At 51.1% G+C, this 21,690-nt stretch overlaps 1 protein-coding gene across 7 annotated transcripts in view; it reads right to left on the reverse strand.

Annotated features, from left to right (window-relative positions):
• NSD1 (nuclear receptor binding SET domain protein 1) overlaps window positions 1-20,571 on the reverse strand; it is a 101,518-nt gene extending 80,947 nt beyond the window's left edge. The window contains exons 1-3 of one of the 7 annotated variants that reach the window (XM_041004570.1): window positions 20,249-20,571; window positions 18,097-18,210; window positions 17,294-17,386 (exon numbers count right to left, since the gene is read on the reverse strand). In XM_041004570.1, the coding sequence (XP_040860504.1) occupies window positions 17,294-17,386; window positions 18,097-18,126 (123 nt within the window). In that variant the 5' untranslated portion in view covers window positions 18,127-18,210; window positions 20,249-20,571. Of the gene's footprint in view, window positions 1-2,592; window positions 2,632-17,293; window positions 18,211-19,107; window positions 19,245-19,401; window positions 19,586-20,248 lie in introns of those variants that run through there. The other 6 variants (XM_041004488.1, XM_041004296.1, XM_041004223.1 and 3 more) reach the window with 6 other exon arrangements.
• Between the last annotated feature and the right edge of the window lie 1,119 nt (window positions 20,572-21,690).

The following is a 21,690-nucleotide window of genomic DNA, read 5'->3' on the forward strand; positions in this document are numbered from 1 at the left end:
ACCTTGTTGATTTACTCCCCAGATGACAACAACCGGTGCACGGTCCCAGAGCCACGAGCCACACACAGGTTTCCCACATGGATGGCAGGGCCCAAACACTGGGGCCACCTTCCACTGCCTTCCCAGACAATTAGCAGGGAGCTAAGTCAGAGGTGGGGCAGCCAGGACACAAACCAGCACCAATACGGCTACTCGTATCATAGGTAGCCACTGTCACATCAGCCCCTGAAACTAATTTTTAAAAAAGATTTATTTATTTTTATTGGAAAGACAGATTTACAGAGAGGGAGATCCTCCATTTGCTGGTTCATTCCCGAAGCAGCCACAATGGACAGAGCTGAGCAGATCTAAAGCCAGAAGCCAAGAATTTCTGGGTCTCCTACGTGGGTGCAGGGTCCCAAGGCTTTGGGCCGTCCTCGACTGCTTTCCCAGGCCACAGGCAGGGAGCTGGATGGAAAGTGGAGCAGCCAGGACACAAACTGGTACCCAAATGGGGTCCCAGAACATTCAAGGCAAGGACTTTAGCCACCTGGCTCTCGCACCTGACCCCCTCAAAACTAATTTTATACTACATGTGAAAATATCCTATCATTTTCCCTACTGCTTTTCTTAGAAGGAAACTTAGCTATTAGCTTAGCTAAACTCAGATTAGACTTGTGCCAGATTACACTTTTTAAAATAAGTCATTAGTATGAAAGCCACGAATAATCATAATTTTTAAATTTTTCAAAATTTACATTGTTTATATGAAAGACAAAGAATCAGAGCAATCACCTCTATCTCCTTTTTACTTCCAAATGCCCAACAAGCAGGACAGGCCATGCTGAAGACAGGAGCACAGAATTTGAACCAGGACCCGCTTACAGGGAGAAGATAACCTGTTGAGCCACCGTGCCATGCCAATGCCAAGTAAACTCTTCAAAAAAAAAAAAACACACAAAAGCTGCAATTCAGAAAACATGAAATGTCCATAGAAGCGGCCCACACAGATGCTGAGAGGAGTGTAAACTTCAGCGTTCAGCAGTCAGTACGGGGACAGGAACAGGTGTTCGCAGCAGTGGCTAAGAAGCCGCCTGGACACCCGTGTTCTCCATCACAGGAGTCGTGTCACAGACCAGCTCCAGCTTTTCATTTTTTTCCCTTAAGATTTATTTATTTATTTCACAGGCAGAGTTACAGAGGAAAAAGACCAAGAACTTCTGTCAGCTGATTCATTCGCAAATGACCACAAGGGCCAGGTCTGGTCCAGGCAGAAGCCAGAGGCCTGCACTCCATCCTGGTCTCCCACCTGCGTGGCAGGATCCCAAGGGCCAACTGCTGCTGCCCCCGCCACCCCCACCCCAGGCTCATCCAAAGGAATAGAAACCAGGACGGGAGTGGGAACTCTGCCACACGATGCCAGCAGCACCAGAGGGAACATCTACATTAAATTACTATGCAGATTCTGGAAAAACAAAACAAATAGTCAAATTTCTACTCTAATCTTAACTTTCATTTATGTACAAGATAAAAATCTATTACAAACACGTTATAAACAGTATTCCCAGTCGTTGGCAACAGAGGATGCACCAGAGAAGAAAAGCTCTGAAGACAGATGGCCTTGGATGAAACACCCCATCACTGGGCAACCACTTTAAGCCTCAGTTTCCTAATGGGTAAAGCTGAAATCCTGACTCTGCCTAGCAACTCACATGATGTTGCTGGAGATTAAATTAGATAATACTGGGCCTGGCACAACAGCTTAGTAGCAAAAGTCTTCGTCTTACATGCACCAGGATCCCATATGGGCGCCGGTTCTAATCCTGGCAGCCCCACTTCCCATCCAGCTCCCTGCTTGTGGCCTGGGAAAGCAGTCGAGGACGGCCCAAAGCCTTGGGACCCTGCACCCGTGTGGGAGACCCAGAAGAGGTCCTGGCTTCGGATAGTCGCAGCACTGGCCATTGTGGTCACTTGGGGAGTGAATCATCAGACGGAAGATATTTCTCTCTGTCTCTCCTCCTCTCTCTATATACCTGCTTTTGTAATAAAAATAAATAAATCTTTTAAAATAAATAAATAAACCAACCTTTTTTTGATGATGTAATACTTATTAACAACTCACTGCAGAGCCTGGCTGCTCAATCTGTGACATGCAGTATACGTTAATGATGATAATTAATGACAGAGGCCAGCACCAACAACATGCCACACACTGTGCTAAGAATCAGTTGTTTTAATATTGATGTGTTAATCTGAAAGGCAGAATGAGAGCGAATGGCAGAGGCAGAGAGGATGTCCATCAACAGGCTCATTCCTCAAATGACTGCCGATGGTCCAGGCAGGAACAACCCCAAGGCAGGGGTCAGGGTTTCAGCTGGGCCTGCCAGGTGGGTACGGGGCCCAAGTACGTGGGCTATCTCCTGATGCTCTCCCAAGCACATCAGCAGGGAAGTGGATGGAAGCAGAGCAGCTAGGACTCAAATCAGTGCTTACATGGGGTGTCAGCACTGCAGGCAGTGGCTTAACAAGCTATATTACAGCACTGGTCAAGAATAAATTTTAAGAGTTTTTGAATTGGGGCGTGGTGCAGTGGCTCAAGGGCTAAAGCCTCACCTTGCAAGCGCCGGGATCCCACATAGGTTCGTGTCCCAGCTGCTTCACTTCTCATCCAGCTCCCTGCTTGTGGCCTGGGAAAGCAATAGAGGACGGCCCATAGGTGGAAAGTTTTACATTGGGGTCAGCACATGGCTCAATTGGCTAATCCTTTCCCTTGAAGCACCAGCATCCCATATGGGCACCGGATTGTGCCGTGACTGCAGCTCTCTGCATATTTGTGGCCCGGGAAGCACCAGGAAGCAGAAAGTCCTCTGCAGCTATCAGAGCTGGCAGGGTCACCCAGAGGGCTGGCTGTCCGGTCAAAGTCTGGGATTTCAGACTCAACAGGTTTGGAGTAAATCCAATTAACAAGTTTCCAGGAGAGAGCAGACAACCATTCTCGGGGCAGAGAGGTTTGCACATGGGGAGCCACAGTTCAGAGAGTCAACACACTTCATGACTTAAATCGGTTTTTAAAAATCACACAGCGCTGTGACACAGTAGGTAAAAACCACCACCTGACACCAGAATTCCATATGGGCTCCAGTTCATTTCTTGGGTGCTCCACTTCTGGTCCAGATCCCTTCTAATGGTCTGGAAGAATAGGAGAGGATGGCCCAGAGCCTCAAGACCTTGCACCCACGTGGAAGATCTGGAAATAGTTGCTGGTTCATGGCTCCTGGCTTTGGATTGGTTCAGCTCTGACCACTACAGCAACTTTCGGAGTAAACCAGCAGATGAAAGATCCTTCTATGTATCCTCTCTGTAAAATCTTTCCAATAAAAAGTCTTATAAATAAATAAATACAACAGGACTGGGCACATTATCTCAATTATCACCCTGCAAGCGCCAGTATCTCATATGGGCACCAGTTCATGTCTTAGCTGCTCTACTTCCCATCTAACACCTACTTGTGGCCTGAGAAGGCAGTGGAGAGTAGTCCAAATCCTGGGACTCTGCATCCACATGGGAGACACAGAAGAAGCTCTGGCTCCTGGTTTTGGACTGGCTCAGTTCTGGCCGCTGCAGTCATTTGGGAAATGAAGCAGCAGTTGGAAGAGTTTTTTCTCTGTCACACCTTTTCTCCATAAATCTGATCTGCCTTTCCAAGAAAAATATAAAAATCTTTGTAAAAAAAAAATGTTTTTTAAGTTTGGTGTAATGAAGCAGACACAGGAATAGAATGTGCCTGTTTATCCTGCGTGGGAGGTCACAGGCACACAGCACACCATGTCCCTGGGGGAACCCTTGACTATGGTTTTAACTGACCGAGACCTCAACCGGGGTGTTCACTGGTCATGCAGCAAGAGCAGTGGGCTGCTCCCCAGTTTATCCTCTCTGTCCTTGGACAAGCTGTGATGGGACTTCCTTGATAAGCAACGATCCCGCTGCCCACAGGCTGCCCTGAGAAGAGGCTCAGGGCAAGGAGCCAAGACCTCCACTAACCTCCACCTGCGCTGCGTGAGCCACACCACCAGGGGCACGTTACCAAGGCCTTCGGGGCGACTCCCCGACTCTCTGAGGCTGAAGCAGCTAGCTAAGTCACTCTCTGATTCCTAACCCTGTGTGAGATAAAGAATGATCATTTTTTTTTAACCTGGAGTGAGATCATTAAATACAATGGCCAACATGCCTCTCATAGCTTTAGAGCTATGGGAAACTCTACATAGGAACTTTCTGTTCTCAAAAACTACATTCTTTAAAGGGATACTGGACACGATGAAGGAGCTGGGATACGGCAGCGTTAGGCTCACCCTCCAACCCACGGCAATTTGTGCCTCAGTTGTGCCCTTCCAACCGGCTCCCCGATACGGCTCTGGGTCTTGGTAACATCCAGAGAATGAGCCAGTGCATGGAAGATTGTGTCTCTCCCACTCTTTCACTAGGCCTCATCAATGCGTTCAAAGTTTTGGGGAAAATGCTAGATGCATCTATTTAGAAGTGTGTAAAATAATGCACCTGCCTGGGAAACCACCCAGGCTCAGACATTAGGTATCTCAATAATAAAAATGTGCAAATTTTTGCGTGATATTTCCATTATCAGTTTATTCTTCAGAAATGTATAATTCCAGGACCTGGCACAACAGCCTAAAGGCTAAAATCCACACCTTGAAGGCACGAGGATCCCATATGGGCAACGGTTCTAATCCTGGTACCCCACTTCCCATCCAATTCCGTGCTTGTAGGCTGGGAAAGTAGTTGAGGACAGCTCAAAGCCGTGGGACCCTGCACCCATGTGGGAGACCCAGAAGAGACTCCGGGCTCCTGGCTTCGGATTGGCTCAGCTCCAGCCGTTGCGGCCACTTCGGGAGTCAATCATCGGACGAAAAATCTTTCTGTCTCTCCTCCTCTCAATATATCTGCCTTTCCAATAAAAAAATAAATAAATGTGTGATTCCAGACATTACTATGAAACTGATAAATTACCTACAGATGCTTCACTTACAACCCTATTATCTAGTCTGCAAACTTCAGTACATAAAGAACCTACACGTTACCCATCTGCTCAAAAGTTCTATTTGAAAAGTACTTTAGGGGGTGGGCATTCAGTACAGAAACTAAGCTGCCGCTTCAGACAGCAGCACCCCAAACAAGGGCTTGGGTTAAAACCTCAGCTCTGCTCTCCGTTCCCGCTTCCTGCCAACGTGCAGGGGCACAGCTGGTAAAACCCTAACTGCATACAGGAGAGCTGACAGAGCTCAGGCCTCAGCCTCTGCAGCCCCCTAATGCGGCACGTGACCAAAGACCTCTGCCGTCATCTGCATCATCTTCACAAATAAAATGAAAATGAATTTCCAAAAAAAAAAAAAAAAAATCAAAACAGACATACCTCACATTGAACCAACTGAGAGCTCAAAGTCTTGGATAGAGAAATTGTTCATTTAAAACTAAAATGAGTGGACCCGGTGGCATGGCAGGCGCAGTACTCGCCTTGAACGAACCAGGATCCTATATGGGTGCTGCTTCTCATCCCGGGGTCCCCGATTCCCATCCAGCTCCCTGCTTGTGGTCTGGGAAAGCAGTCGAGGACGGCCCAAAGCCTTGGGACCCTGCACCCGTGTGGGAGACCTGAAAGACACTTAGGCTCCTGGCTTTGGATCAGCTCTGGCCATTGCTGTCACTTGGGGAGTGAACCATCAAACAAAGGATCTTCTTCTCTGTCTCTCCTCTTCTCTGTATATCTGACTTTGCAATAAAAATTTAAAAAAATTTTTTTAAAGATTTATTTATTTATTGGAAAGTCAGATATACAGAGAGGAGGAGAGACTGAGAGGAAAATCTTCCGTGCGATGATTCACTCCCCAAGTGAGCGCAACAGCCAGTGCTATGCCGATCCGAAGTCGGGAGATAGGAATTCTTCCGGGTCTCCTACACAGGTGCAGGGTCCCAAGGCCTTGGACTGTCCTCGACTGCTTTCCCAACCACAAGCAGGGAGCTGGATGGGAAGTGGAGCCGCCGGGATTAGAACTGGCGCCCATATGGGATCCCAGCACGGTCAAGGTGAGGACTTTAGCAGCTAGGCCACGCAACCAGGCCCAAAATAAACAAAAAAAACTTAGGCTATTAAAAAAGGAAAAACTAAGAGGAGGGCAACACTGCAAGTAAAGCCTCTGCCTGCAGTGCTGGCATCCCACATGAGCACCAGTTCAGGAGCTAGGAGCTTCTTCCGGGTCTCCCACGTGGGTGCAGGGTCCCAAGGCTTTGGGTCGTCCTCGACTGCTTTCCCAGGCCACAGGCAGGGAGCTGGATGGGAAGTGGAGCTGCCATGATACAAACTAGCACTCATATGGGATTTCGGCGAATGCAAGGTGAGGCCTTTAGCCACTACGCTACTATACTGGGTCAGCTGCTCCACTTCTGATCGTGCTTCCTGCTAATTCACCTGAGAAATCAGAAGATAATGCCAAGGGCTTGGCTGCCTGCCAGCACATGGGACACTAAGATGGAACTACTCACTCCTGATTCCACCCAGTCCCAGCCCTTATTATTGTGGGCATTTGGGAAGTAAACATGAGCTGTCACTCGATTTTTTTTTTTTTTAAGATTTACTTATTTTTATTGGAAAGTCAGATATACAAAGAGGAGAGAAATATCTTCCCTCCGATGATTCACTCCCCAAGTGACCACAACAGCCGGTGCTGCACTAATCCAAAGCCAGGAGCCAGGAACTTCCTCCAGGCCTCCCACGCAGGTGCAGGGTCCCAAGGCTTTGGGCCATCCTCGACCACTCTCCCAGGCCACAAGCAGGGAGCTGGATGGGAAGTGGAGGTGCCGGGATTAGAACCGGCACCCATATGGGATCCTGGCAAGTCCAAGGCGAGAATTTTAGCTGCTAGGCCACACCGCCAGGCCCAGATTTTTGAAATAAATATATAAATAAACCTTCTTGAAAAACAAGACAAAATTGACAACACTGACTGCTGATAAGGATGCAGGCACTCTGGATTACTCACACAGTGCTACTAAAAGTGTAGATGGTGGGAGCGGGCGTCCCGGTGAGGAAGGCTGGTCTCCACCTATGGCTCCAGGATCCACACGGATGCTGGCTCACGTCCCGGCTGCTCTACTTCCAATCCAGCTCTCTGCCTGTGCCCTGGGAAAGCTGTGGAGGATGGCTCAAGGACTTGGATTCCGCACCCAGGTGGGAGGCCCATGAGAAGCTGCTGGCCCCTGGCTTCAGCATGGCTCAACTCCGGCTGTTGAAGCTATTTTAGGAGTAAACCAGCAGTTGGATCTCTGTCTCTCATTCTCGCTCTCTGTAACTCTGCCTTTCCAATAAAAATAATAAATCAAGAAGAGAGGGAAGGAGAGGGAGAGAAAGAGAGAGAGAGAGAAGGGGACAAGAGGAAAGGAAAGCAAAGAAAAGGAAGGATGGAGGAAGAAAACAGAAGTGGGGTGGTTTCACTGTGGCACAGTGGGTTAAGGCATCACCTACAGCTATGGACCCACAGGGGTACCAGTTCAAGTCTCAGCTATTCACTTCTGACCGAGATCCACCTTCCTGCCTATCTGCCTGGAAACAGCAGAGGATGGCCCAAGGCTTGGGCCCCTGCCACACACATGGGAGACCAGAAGAAGCTCTTGGCTTCAGGCCCCAGCCATTGTGGCCATTGGGGAGTGAAGCAACAGACGGAAGTTTGTTCTCTTTCTCACAGTCTCTCTTTTTCTAATTTTGCCTTTCAAGCAAATAAATAAATCTCGGAGGGGAAAAAAAAGATCTAAATGGTACAGGATAGAAAACACATATATTAAAAAATACCTCACAGGCCCAGCATAAGAGCATAGCGGTTAAAGTTGTTGCCTTGAATGTACTGGGATCCCATATGGGTACTGGTTTTTTTATTTTTTTTTTAAAGATTCATTTTTTATTACAAAGTCAGATATACAGAGAAGAGGAGAGACAGAGAGGAAGGTCTTCTGTCCCATGGTTCACTCCCCAAGCGGCCACAACAGCCGGTGCTATACTGATCCGAAGCCAGGAGCCAGGAGCTCTTCTGGGTCTCCTACACAGGTGCAGGGTCCCAAAGCTTTGGCTGTCCTTGACTGCTTTCCCAGGCCACAGGCAGGGAGCTGGATGGGAAGTAGGGCTGCCTGGATTAGAACTGGCACCCATATGGGATCCTGGCACATCCAAGGCGAGGACTTTAGCCGCTAGGCCACTGCGCCAGGCCTCACAGGTGCTGGTTCTAATCCCAGTGACCCCAATTCCCATCTAGCTCCCTGCTTGTGGCCTGGGAAAGCAGTCAAGGACGGCCCAAAGCTTTGGGATTCTGCACCTGTGTGGGAGACCTGGAAGAAGCTCCTGGCTCCTGGCTTGAGATTAGCTCAGCTCCAGCCATTGTGGCCATGTCGGGAGTGAATCAGCGGACAGAAGATCTTCTTCTCTGTTTCCTCTCTTGTATCTGCCTTTCCAATAAAAATAAATAAATCTTTTTTTTTTAAAGATTTATTTTTATTATTTTTTTATTGGAAAGGTGGATATACAGAGAGGAGAGACAGAGAGGAAGATCTTCCATCCGATGATTCACTCCCCAAGTGAGCGCAACGGCCGATGCTATGCCGATCCGAAGCCAGGAGGCTCTTCCGGGTCTCCCACGCGGGTGCAGGGTCCCATGGCTTTCCTCAACTGCTTTCCCAGGTCATAAGCAGGAGTTGAATGGGGATTTGGGCAGCTGGGATTAGAACCAGTAACCATATGGGATCCAGTGTGTACAAGGCGAAGATTTTAGCTGCCAGGCCACCAAGCTGGGCCCTAACAGTAACTTAATTTGCTTTTTGTCAGGAAAATGGTGAGGAGTTAGGCACAGAAAATGAAGGATTTTTTTTAATTATTATTTTTCATTTCCATCCACTTAAAATGCAAGGCAACAGACAAAGAGATCTTCACCCACTGGATCACACTTCCAACGCCTGCAACAGCCAGGCCCGAGTCAGACAAAAGCTCAGAAGGCCAGAACTCCATGTGGGAAGACACACAGGTGGCAGAGGCATCATTTGCTGTCTCCCAAGGATGTAGTCCTACACTGGAACATGTACCTCAGGTGAAGGCTTAACCTGCTGTGCCACAATGCCTGCCCCTAAAAATAAAGCTTTAAGGGCCCAGCGCCATGGTCAGCGGTTAAAGTCCTCGCCTTGGACACACTGGGATCCCATATGGGCGCCGGTTCTAATCTCAGCAGCCCTGCTTCCCATCCAGCTCCCTGCTTCTGGGAAAGCATTCAAGGACAGCCCAAAGCCTTGGGATCCTGCACCTGCGTGGGAGACCTGGAGGAAGTTCCTGGCTCCTGGCTTCGGATCCACGCAGCACTGGCCGTTGCAGTCACTTGGGGAGTGAATCATCGGAAGGAAGATATTTCTGTTTCTCCTCCTCTATACGTATAAATCTGACTTTGCAATTAAAAAAATAATAAAGCTTTCAGAAAAAGGGAAAAAAAGACCCAGTATTTCTCATTTTGGTGACAGGAAGTAATCTCATACGGAATAGAATGCCACACACACACACACAAAAACTAAATTAAGACCAGTGATAAAGACCTTATAATACAATGTAAATGAAGAAAATGAAAGACCAATAGAACTGGCATAACTTAGCAATAGCGTAAGAATCAGCTCTAGGGGTCATCATGGTAGCTTAGCACATTAAGCCATCGTCTCTAATGCTGACATCCTACATGAATACCAGTTTTGAGTCCCAGCTGCTCCACTTCCAATCCAGCTTCCTGCTAAGGTACGTGGGAAAGCAGCAGAGGACGGTCACAGACTGTCAGCACTGGCCACCCAGGTGGGGGCCCAGATGGAGTTCCAGGTTCCTGGCCTGACCCAATATTGGGTGTTACAGCCATTTCGGAAATGATCAACACAGAAAAGATCAGTTGCCACCACACTCCCACACGCCCTATCTCCCTCTCTGTAATTCTACCTTTCAAATAAATAAAAACTAAAAATACATGTAAATATTAAAGCATATGGACCTATCACTACACCTTTGCAAACTTACAACCCCATTCCCCCCAGGTTCCTCTCAAAAGAATTTCTTGCCACCTGGATATGCCTGAACTGCCAACATTATAAATAACGACTCTGTAAACTCCTTCCTAATGATTCCAGGCCTAACTTCTGGAATACTTGGCAACCAGACCACTTAGGATTCTGGACTGCCATTGTTTATGCTTGCCTTTGCCGTGCAGGGCAGTTTCGTAGACGCACAGCCTATCTCTTTTTGTCCTATACCAGCAGTGCTGGCAGAGGCAGCGCAGCCATGGGTTTTAATCACGTAAATGAGCAAGTGACTACAAGGTTTCTGGCCCTGAGATGAACATGATCATTAACACTGCAAGAAATATACACTTGGCAATAAGAGATGGGTTCAAAATGAAAATGCTACATTTTCATCACATACGACATGAGTGGAAGAGCAGTTCAGTTGGCGATTCACGTTTCCTGGTCTAAGGCTCGTGAGCCAGGTCTCAGAAAAAGCCAACCATTTCACACAGCAGAGCAGCAAAGCAAATTCACGAAACTAGAGGAGCTTAAACAAAAAGCACCAGTCGGCTCTGTGGTGCAGCAGGTCAAGCTGGTGCCTGATGCCTGTATGCCACGTCACAAGGCCTGGTTCAAGTCCAGCTACTTCATGCTGACCCAACTTCCTGACAGCGTGCCTGGGAGACTGCAGTTGAAGGGCCAAGCACCTGGGTTCCTGACGCACATTTAGCAGACCCAGAGATCCTAGCTCTCAGCTTCAGCCTGATTCAGCCCCCACTATGGGCATTGGAGAAGTGAATCATAGGATGCAAGTTCTCTCTCACTCTGCCTTTCAAATGAACAAATCTTCTTTAAAGAGAGAGACACAGGGACTGGTATGGTAGGGTAATGAGTTAAGCCTCCACCTACAAATGTTGGCACCCTACGTGAGCACCAGTTACAGACCCAGTTGCCCTGCTTCAGATCCAATTCCCTGCTATCGTGGCTAGGAAATCCGTGCAAAAGATCCAAGTGCTTGGGCCCCTGCAAGAAGCTCCAGGCTCCTGGCTTCAGCCTGGACAGTCCTGGTGGTTGCAGCCATTTGGAGAGTGAACTAAAAAACAGAAGACTCTGTCTCTCCCTCTTTCTTTAATTCTTTAAAATAAGTGAAAGTAAAAATCTTGGGCCCTGCGCAGTGGCCTAGCAGTTAAAAGTCCTCACCTTGAGAATGCCAGGATCCCATGTGGGTGCTGGTTCTAATCCCAGCAGCTCCACTTCCCATCCAGCTCCATGCTTGTGGCCTGGGAAAGCAGTCGAGGACGGCCCAAAGCTTTGGGACTCTGCACCTGTGTGGGAGACCCAGAAGAAGTTCCTGGATCCTGGCTTTGGATCAGCATAGCATCGGCCGTTGCGCTCACTTGGGGAGTGAATCATAGGACGGAAGATCTTCCTCTCTGTCTCTCCTCCTCTCTGCGTATCTAACTTTGTAATAAAAATAAATAAATAAATCTTAAAAAAAAAGTAAAAATCTTGTTTCTTTTTCATTTTGTTTTTAAAGAGACAGCAGGCAGTTAAACAGATGAAAGAAAAAAGCTTCCAAAGGTGACCACTGCACTGCAAGAGTTACCCCTCTGTCTGGGAGGCGAGCACTTCCAACACCAGCACCGCTGCAAGTCCTGGCTACTCCACTTCGGATCTGTCTCCCTGCTAAGGCACTTGGGAGGGAGCAGCAAATGACTCAAGCACATTAACTTCTGGGCTGGCATTGTGGCATAGTGGGATCCCAGATAGGTGCCAACTCAAGTCCCAGATGCCACTGCTGAGCCAGCTCCTTGCTAACGCGCCTGAGAAAGCAGCAGAGGATCACACAAGTGCTTGGGCCCCTGCAACAAAGCAGCAGACCTAAATAAGCTCCTGGCTTCACCCTGGCCCAGCCCTGGGCACTGCAGCCTCTTGGGCAGTGAACCAGCAAACAGAAGATTCTTTCTGTCTCTAACTCTACCTTTCAAAAAGTATTTTTTTTTCTCTTTTAAGATTTATTCATTTTTACTGGTAAGTCAGATATACAGAGGAGGAGAGACAGAGAAGAAGATCTTCTGTCCACTGATTCACTCCCCAAGTGACCGCAATAGCCACAACTGCTCCAATCCCAAGCCAGTCCTTGACTGCTTTTCCTGGTGCATTAGCCTAGAGGCTAAAGTCCTCGCCTTGGACACACCAGAATCCCATATGGGTGCCGAGTCTAATCCAGGCAGCCCCGCTTCCCATCCAGCTCCCTGCTTGTGGCCTGGGAAAGCAGTCATCGAGCTCGGCCCAAAGCCTTGTGACCCTGCAGCCATGTAGGAGACCTGGAAGAAGCTCCTGGCTCCTGGCTTCGGATTGCCACAGCTCCAGCCATTGCGGCTACCTGGGGAGTGAATCATCGGACGGAAGATCTTCCTCTCTGTCTCTCCTTCTCTTACTTTGCAGAAAGAAATCCCTAATCTCTTTTACCTATGTAGGAGACCTAGACTGAATTCCTGACTGTCTTCCGACCAGCCATTACTCACATCTGTTGAGTGATGTAGATTATGCACCTAGCTGATGGATATCCCACAGCCCTCACCTGTCAGTTTTTCCCTCTCTCTTTCAAATAAAGTCTATTGAAAGGCTGGTAGCCAAAATGCTTTCACATTATGATTCTAGAGAGAAGGGCCGGAGGGGAAGGGAAGGGAATTTTGGGAGGGGGAGGGGAGAGTCCATAGGCAATTAAATTGTATCAAAAAAACAATAAAAATTATCTTAAGAAATGCTTTCAATCTGCTAAGGTTAGTTTATAAAAGCATGGTTTCAGCACGGTACAAGATACACTCACAAAACCACAGAGTAAAGTAGATGACTCGCAACAAACTCATCAGTTACTGACAGGCACCACAAAGTATCAAGTTAAGCTGACTATATTAGACTGCAGGCTGCTCCGTCTTCCAGTCCAGCTTCCTGCCACAGTAGCCAGGGAAGCAGTGGGTGCTGGCTTAGGAGATTGGGTCCTGCAGCCCACATGGAAGGATGCCGCTCTAGGTTCACCGGCTCAGCCTGGCCCATCCCCGGTTGTTGCAGGCTACAAGAAGGTTCATTTAGAATGACGCCACCACCTGTTTTAGGCAGAAAAAAGTGATATAGTAGAGGGACAGAGAATGAAAACTTCATGGAGAAAGAATTACTGAAACCAGCTCCCTCAGGTCTCTGGCCTGGCTGTGGAGGGGCTAGCTAAGATGTGCCTATCGCGTATTCCACATCACAAGGGGAGTTTTCCTGGTGGCCTCTGCCCCTGGCCCTCAGCTGACAATTCGGGCCCCAGGGGGCCCAGCAGGGATCCTGGCATTCACAAGGCCTGCTTGCAGGTGTGGCCCCAAGCCAGGGCCTCAGGACACGGAGATCTGGAAGAGAATCAGCAAATGAAAGTGTTCCCAGTCTCCCTCTAAATAATCCTAACGACAAAAAGAAAGTCCCCAGCCAGGGGGAGTGGTTCAGAGAAAGGAAGGAAGCTCTGAGGGACTGAGGGGGGATGAGAATGTTTGAGATGATGGGGATACAGAGACATCTCCGGAGAGCCATGCCTTTCTCAGGCACCAACGTTACAAGGCGTCACAGGTACCCACCCCTCGCCTTCCAACACCGTTCTCCAATCTTGGCCTCTGCGACAGGCAACCCCAAAGAACCACTGCTATTCTCCCTTTGAAATCATCTTTTACACTTATTCTTCCTGGTAATGATTCTGCTAAATCTTTACCATCAGAACAGCCTGCTGAGGATGGCACCATTTCCCCTCATTAACAAACGCCTCGGGCTGGACGTCGAGGCTCTGTGGGTTGACTACACCATTTAACCCAAGCGGTCTCCAGCACGTAATCCCCTAAAAACATCATACTCCTTGAATTCTTCACATCCAAAATGCCCTCCAAACCAAACACACCCAACTCAACCAAGACCAAGTTCAAGTGCCAATGCACCCCCGAAACCTCAAGAGTTCTAGGCTTCATTCATTGCCCCACAAATTCAATGAACCAAACAGACCTTGGAGGACCACCAGTATAAAATGTATGTCAGACCACTGCATAAGAACCTTGGGGAGGCCCAAAGTCATGCAGATGATGGGGAATAAAAAAAATCTCCATAAAATACGTAAATCAGAAAGAATGTACCGAGCTGCTAAGAAGGTTCTGGTCCAGCCTAGCCCTGGCATTGTGGTCAACTGGGAAGAACCAGCAGATGGAAGAGCTCTCTGCATATCCCACTCTCTTCCAAATAAAGTCAGTCTTTAAAAAGAAAAAGAAGAAAAAAGAAAAAAAAAAGAGCAAGGGCTAATTCTGATCTCAAGAGCTCGGTCTTGCCTCCAGCAGAAGCTGCCCTATGTCTTCTGCATCTCTCTTTACTACAAACAATGACCCAATGAAGCAATACAAATCACACAAAACTACTTAATGAGCTGCAGCTCTGGGACCAACACTGCTAAGATTTTCTCATACACCTACCATGCACAGGGCATCAAGGTTTTGTGCACAGGGCAGCATTAGCTGGTACCCACCCAATTAAACACAAAAGAACAAGGTCAGGATTATAAACCGTAACGATCACTGCTCCTCACTAAATGCAGAGATGGTTGAAGAGCACAGGAGGCCCAGAGGCAAGGGCTGCTCCTTCCCCACGGCAGACAGACTATGTGAGACACACAAAACCCAGAAAACGGCACCTTCCACCAGTCCTAGATGGGGTCCACAGCCCTAACTACTACTTTCACCCCAGCCAAGAGAATTGTTTTCTGTCATAATATTACAGGCAGGATAAACAACATTTGCAGAAAATGTTCTAAGATTTCCAGGCTACAGCATAGGACCCACATCTGCTGTACTGATGGATTTAAACCAACTATGAATACATGAATACTTTAGAACTATTAACTACTCCTTTCCAAGCTATGATGTTGACTTAAATTTGTAATCTGATGTTCACTGTTTTTTAAGTCCTCAGAAAAATTTCCACAGTGGGCCCAGCATGATGGTTCAGTGGTTAAATCCTAGCTTTGCACATCCTGGGATTCCATATGGGCACAGGTTTGTGTCCTGGCTACTCCACTTCCCTTCCAGCTTCCTGCTCACGTCCTGGAAGAGCAGCAGAGGATGGCACAAAGCTTTGGAACCCTGCGTTGAGAGACCCAGAGGAAGTTTCTGGCTTCTGGGTTTGGATCAGCTCAACTCCGGCCATCATAGCTACTTAGGGAGTAAACCAGCAGATGGAAGATCTTTCTCTGGCCCCTTCTCTCTTTAAATCTGCCTTTCCAATAAAAATAATAAGTCTTTAAAAAAAATTTTTTTTTTCAAAAGAATTGGGGCTAGCTGGCATGCGTAGCAGCTGAAGCCGCCTGCCATCCCAACTACGGGTGCCAGGGTCCTGGCTGCTCCACTTCGGATTCAGCTCCTTGCTAAAGGCCTGGGAACACAGCGGAAGACAACCCAAGACTCGGGTCCCTGCCACCTACAAAGACCCAATTAGTTTACACTCCTGCTGCAGCCCAGCCCAGTCATGGCAGCTGCAGCCACCTGGGGAGCGAACCAAGAGAAAAATCAGCGTTTCCCTCTCTTTCTGTAACCATGCCTTTCTAATAAATAAATCCTCAAAAAATTTTTTTTCAAAGACAAAAATAAATCCATTCTCAATCACAACCTTGAATTAAAGACCAAAAGAAAACGTTCGATGCTTGTTACTTCAGGTCCATAAAATCTTTGAACAATTTAGATGCTGTCCTTGAAAAAGAAATACATACACACACACACACACATATACATTTATATATACATAAACACACTTTGTTAAGTTCCCTGTTAAACACGTAACAAACACCTACAGGCTGCAATATTTTCAATTGCTTAAAAAAAAAAGATTCCACTAACATCGTGCTGATAAGAGCCCAACAGGCTTTGTATGCTTTCAAAGAAAACACCATCTCCATCCTCAGATCTAAATTTATACATTAAGACAGTGAGAAAACGATATACACATGTACAGAAGCAATAAATTTCAACAGGAAACCCAAAGTATGTCCTGACTACCGCTAGGTTTTCACAACAGCTTCCAAACTAACTTCTCTAGCACAGCCTTGAGACAGCCACCAAAGCAGATTTTTAAAATCTGTAACTGCCAAGCTAAGAAACCCAGAACTACTAACACCTACTTAACACGGGAATCCACACGAAGTGACACGCCCACATTCTCCCCTGTGACTCGGAAGAACAGCAGGGATATGCAAGAAGTTCAATGCACTTCCAACTTTTTCTTCTACAAGCAGTTACAGTTATCTGTGAGGCAGCTCCGGCTCCCCTCCATCCCATTAAAAAAAAAAAAAAAAAACACCTTCGTTAGTAACACTACCGTCTACGTGACAATATGTTTGGGAAAAAACAAAATTGGGATCAAATTTGGAAAGCTGAAATTTCATAGGATTCCGATTTTACAGGTGATGAGAAGCCCAAGAGGAATTGATCATTTAGCTCACTAGAAGTTCAAGAAATCCTATGTTCCAATTTGTAAAACTGCAGTTTTCCACCCTCTACAACACTCTGTAAAGACCAGAAACTCAGATTTTCTGCGTGTCTAAGCACACACCTGTGTATTTACAATGCTAGATGCAACATGAGAACAGGTTCCAGACGAGAGCAGTTAGCAGAAGCACAGGATGCTGTACCTCCGGGACAGGAGTTCAGAAAAACCAGCCTAATTTAAATGTTGACTGATGCCCAAGGAAGCCTTCTCATCTTCATCACTTTCAATCTGTGCCCAAAAGCACTTCAGCCGGCGCCAGGAGTCACCCCACCGACTAAGCCAAGAATGTGTCGGGAAAGAGGGCTGACTCCCAGCAACGCTGGGCTGCCTGCACTCCTGACTTAGGACAGGCCAAAGTCCTCTAGTTTTGGAAAGCTTATGAAAGAAATATACTTCCACGCTGCAAAACTGCATCTGAATTCAATCAAATGTCTTGAAAAGTTTTAACACTTTAGCTAGTCTTCAATAGAGCATTATTTGGGAAAAGCTGCAAAAGAATCAAACTCGCATAGAGATAAATGTAAAAACCACAGTAAAATTTTTCTCCCCAAAAAACTTATCATTTAGCAACAGGCTTTCAGCTTGAACCAATAAGCAACCCAAGACAAGCTAGCTGTTTCCCTTTCTGAGGCCTAAATAGATACATAATGCACATATGTAAGTTGTACCAAAAACTGCTTACAAATGGCAATTCCTGTGAAGTGGCTGATGATGAAGTTCCAGGTAATTCTAGCATGTTTCCTAATGTACTGGTACTGGAGGAGTCTGGATCATCCTGAAAAGATAAATTTATTGAGTTTAATTGCTCTTCTAGGGGAAGGTCTGCATCTCCTAGAGCAAGAGGGGCTGGGAGAAGGGCTTTTTCACTGCTGCCGTCCACTTCACTCCTTTGCTTATTGTTCTGCGTCTCGGTCTGAGGAGCTAATGGCAAGAATGGCGAATCGACTGCACCGGGTCTACTCCCGGCCGTGCCGTCTCGTTCACTTTCCACGGCCACTTTTACATCATGCTCTGATTTAGGCTCAGCAGTGCAGGTGGCATTGCTCTGAGTCTCCGCTATCCTTTCAGCCTCTGGGGCTGGCTGTTCTGGGTCCATTTCAGATTCTACATCTGCATCGTCCACACCAGTAAAATTCTCAAAGTGCGGAAAGCCACTCTTGGTAGTCTCTGTAACTCCTCCCTGGAGTTCAGGGGAGTTATTAGCACGGGGTTCCTGTTTCACAGCAAGTGCTGCTGGACCGCCAGGCCTCAGGGGCGACTGAGCTCTTGAATCACTTTTCTCAGGGTCTTGGAAGGATTCTGAACCATCAGCAGACCCATTTAAATATTCTACATTGATCATGGAGGCCAAATCCTGTAGTCTCCGCAGTGGAATGTAACAAGATGGAGAATCTTGTCCATAAGCATTTTGGGATGTTCCACTGGCAGGCGACAACTGCATAGTACACCCATTAAGTGGCTCAGAAAAACTGGATTGACCATTACCGAAAGGGCTGTCCTTGTCTTCAGAGACATCTAAAGTCACTGGCTTGGAAAAGGGCAGCAGACAATTTCTTCTAGGTAGTTCACAGGTCTGATCCATCCTGGGCTGGCATCAACCTGGAATCCAAAAACACAGCAATTAAACTGAGTGAACAAGCCATCCTCTGACTCTCCTCTTCAAAATGGCAGCCACTTTTCAGGGCCTAGTGGCCTCTATGCCTTTCTGCTGCACTTCCAAGGGCGGAAAAAGTTCTCCCGACTGACCATGGAAAAATGGCCACGGTGAGCCTCAGCAAACTCCATCTTCCCGGAGCCGGGCTGATCCTGCCACATGGAAACAGCCCGTGTCCTCCCCCCGCCCTTTTTCCCCCCTTGCGCTGCAGACTGGTGGACACTTGGGCTGAACTAAAATTAAAATCCCATAGGCAGTCAAAATTCCCAAATCTCAAACAGGAATCATCCTCCCCGCTTCCCGGTCCGGGTCCAGCAGCCCGATCTGTCGCAAGGGAGGGGGCTGTGGGGTTCAGGAGGAAGGGTGGGGGGCTCTCCCGGACGCAGCACAAAAAGGCACCCCTCCTCCTTCTTAGCTCGCTCGGGCGCAGCGGTCACAATAGCGCTGCACCCCGCGCCCAGCCGGCGCCCGAGCCCTTTGCAGCAACCGTGCCCAGGCCGCGGGCGAATCGGCCGACACGGAGGGCTCCTCCGAGCTTGCCTTCCTGACTGCAAGCCTGCTCCGTCCGCGGCTGCAGCGCTCCGAGGCCGGGGAGCGGCCGGCGAAGCCGAGTCTGGGCGGCAGCAAGCAGCAGCAGCAGCAGCAGCAGCAGCAGCTGCTGCTGCTACGGCTTGACAAACATGGCTGCTGCCGACGCCGCCAACGCCGCCTGCCCGGGCCGCGATCCCTTCCCCAGCCGCGGCAGCCACCTCCCGGCCGTGCCGATCGAATTCATCAATATTCAGCAGCAAGCAAAGTTTGCTGCGGGAGGGCTGCCGGCCCCTCGCCCCGCGGCCAGCTACCTGAAGGGAGGTGGAGGCCGAGGTGCGCGCGGGCTGCCGCCGGGGCACGGGCCGCACCGGGAGGAAGTTTGCGGCAGCCCGGCCAGCTAGGCCTGAGCCCGGCTGGTAGTGATGGAGGAGGGGAAGGGGGCCCGCGGCTGGAACGCCGCCGGCCACCAACCCCGCGCCACGCCGGGCCCTCCCCCGAAGCCCTCACCTCACGGCCACCACCATCTTCCCCGCCCGGCCACCTCCTCCCTCTTCCTCCTCCTCCTCCTCGCGCCTGCCCGCCGCCCACCCCAGCGCACTAGTTACCGTGCCCCGCGCCCCCGCCCGGGCCAGCTGGGGGGAGGGGGTGACCCTCATTACACTAGGGCGCGAGCGGGGCGGTGGGGAGAGACAGGAGCCGCTCGCCGCACCCCCCTCCCCCCGCGTCTCTCTTCTGGGGAGAAGGCAGCGAGCGCGACCTGCCCCGGCCTATTCCTCCTCCACCACCACCACGGCCGCCGCCGCCTCCTCCTCCTCCTCCTCACACCCCCACCGCGCGCGCCCCCGCCGCGGCGCGTGCGACCGAGCGCCTCGCGCCGGTCCGCGTGCGGCTGGGGCCCCGAGTGCGCGCGCACCCCTTCCCCCCGCCGCGCGCGCGCGCGCTCGCGCGCCCCCTCGCCTCACTCTTCGGGGTTCAGGGCGGGTGAAGTCGGGCTCGCCAGCGCGCTGCCCAATCAGCAAGGCTGCCGCTGCCGCCCCCTCCCCTCCCCCGGCTCGCCCGCTCGCGGCCCGGGCCTACGGGCCGGCCCGGCAGTCCGGGCGGGGCCTGCAGCAGGCTCCCCAGGGGCCTCGCCCGCCTCCCCGGAGTGTCCGGGCCTGCGGGCGTCGTGGGTGGCATTGCGATCCCCCCTCAGCTATCTCGGGGCGCTGCGCCGGCCACTGGCTGCACACCACGGTTCCAACACCCCTGTCGGTCTCGAACCCCAATCCCGGCGGCACCTGGCCTGCCTGAGAGGCCTGTCCAACCGCCCCGCCAGCCCCGCTCGGGTCCGCGTCAGTCCCGGCCTCCATCTTAGGTTACAGCCCGGGCTCCCCATCCACTGGGCACCTGCCCTCAACCGGCTCGATTCGGCCCGAGGCCAAGGCAACCCCTCCCTCCTGCCGCCGGGCTCACCTGGGGGCTTGGGTTGGGGTCTTCGAAGCCTCAGACCCCAAGCAGGCGTGGCCACAGGTGAACCCCCTGCCCGGCCGCACCCCAAACCCACACCACCACCACCACCACAGACCAAGCTGAGCAGGAAACAAAATGGAGGAGGCAGCAGCTCGGGTCTGCCTCCCCGAGCCAAGCTTGTGCAGCCCCAGGGCTCCCTCCTGCCGCAGGCTCGACGCCCGCGAGGCCGGCGGCTGGCTCCTCCGGGGCGCCGCGAGCTGCCGCCCTAGAGCCGCGCAGACGGCCCCAAGACTCTGCCCTGCGCTCCCCACAGCCCCTCACCCACCACCCTTCCCCTTCCCCCTCCCCCCATGCCTCTTCCTCCCCCTGCCCGGCAGTGCGGGGTGAGCGGCTCCGGGGAGCCGGGTCGGGTTACCGGCCCGGGCACTGCCCGCCCGGCCGTGGCCTCGGCCGAGGGCTGAGGCCGGGCCACCCTAGCGCGGAGCCCACCCCCCGCACCCGAGCCGGGCTGCAACCCTGACAAGCGCGCCCCGCACCTCGGCCTGCCGCCGTGCGCTCCCCGCCTGGCGAGGCCGAGTCCCCAGCCCCGACACGGCGGGGACCAAGCTCCCGCACCCACACGCAGGGGCCCGGGGGGGAGACGGAGGCGGGGGTTGGGGGGGTCCTGGCAGCCTCGGGCGGGGCGAGGGGAGCGCCGCCCGGGGAGGGGTCCACTAATCCCCGCGCCGCCTCCCGCGCCTAGGCTAGGTCTGGGCCTGGCACTGGGGCGCGGGCCGCGGGCGCTGGCCGACTTGGGGAGGTGCGTGCACGCGGGGCTGGGGGCCGGCAGGGGCCGCGCCTCGCCCCGCGGCCGCGGCAGTTCTCGGCGCCCATGCAGATGGCCCCTATCTTGCCATCGCCGGCCGCCGCAGGCCGCCTGCTCCACGGCCCGGCTCCCCCGGGGAGCGCGCGCCTCGCCCCTGCGGGCCGGGCAGCTGGACCCGGACGTTACTAACGCGGGGAAGGCAGAAACCGTTGGCCGGCTCCTCCAAGTCTGCCGCTGCGACCCCGGGCCAGAAACATTCTGCTCTGTAACGGTGTGGGACCTCATGGCCTGCACCGAGCGCCAAGGCTCCATAGCACCGACCTCGGGCGGCCACGGAGCGGCCAAGCTGCAGACAGCGAAAGGGCAGGTTGCAGAATCTACTCCGGCTCTGATCCCACAGCTCCAACCTCTCCCGACCCCCGCCCAGACCCCAGCTCTGTTGAGCTTGCTCGGCATCGAAAAGCTCACCTAAGAAGTGACTTGGTCCCTAGGGCGCTAATCGCATCCTCGCTGTTGAGAGAAAGCCCCACTCGACCGCCATAAAAAGTCTGCCTCCTCCAGAAAGCCTTCTGTGATTAGATGTGGAGTTAACTCCATCTCAAAGCTGAGGGCGCCGCCCTCGAGGGCCACGTGATGCCAT

Source organism: Ochotona curzoniae, unplaced genomic scaffold, assembly GCF_017591425.1.
Source record: "Ochotona curzoniae isolate NIBS_2020 unplaced genomic scaffold, NIBS_Ocur_1.0 contig_1, whole genome shotgun sequence".
In the NCBI taxonomy this organism is placed as follows: Eukaryota; Metazoa; Chordata; class Mammalia; order Lagomorpha; family Ochotonidae; genus Ochotona; species Ochotona curzoniae.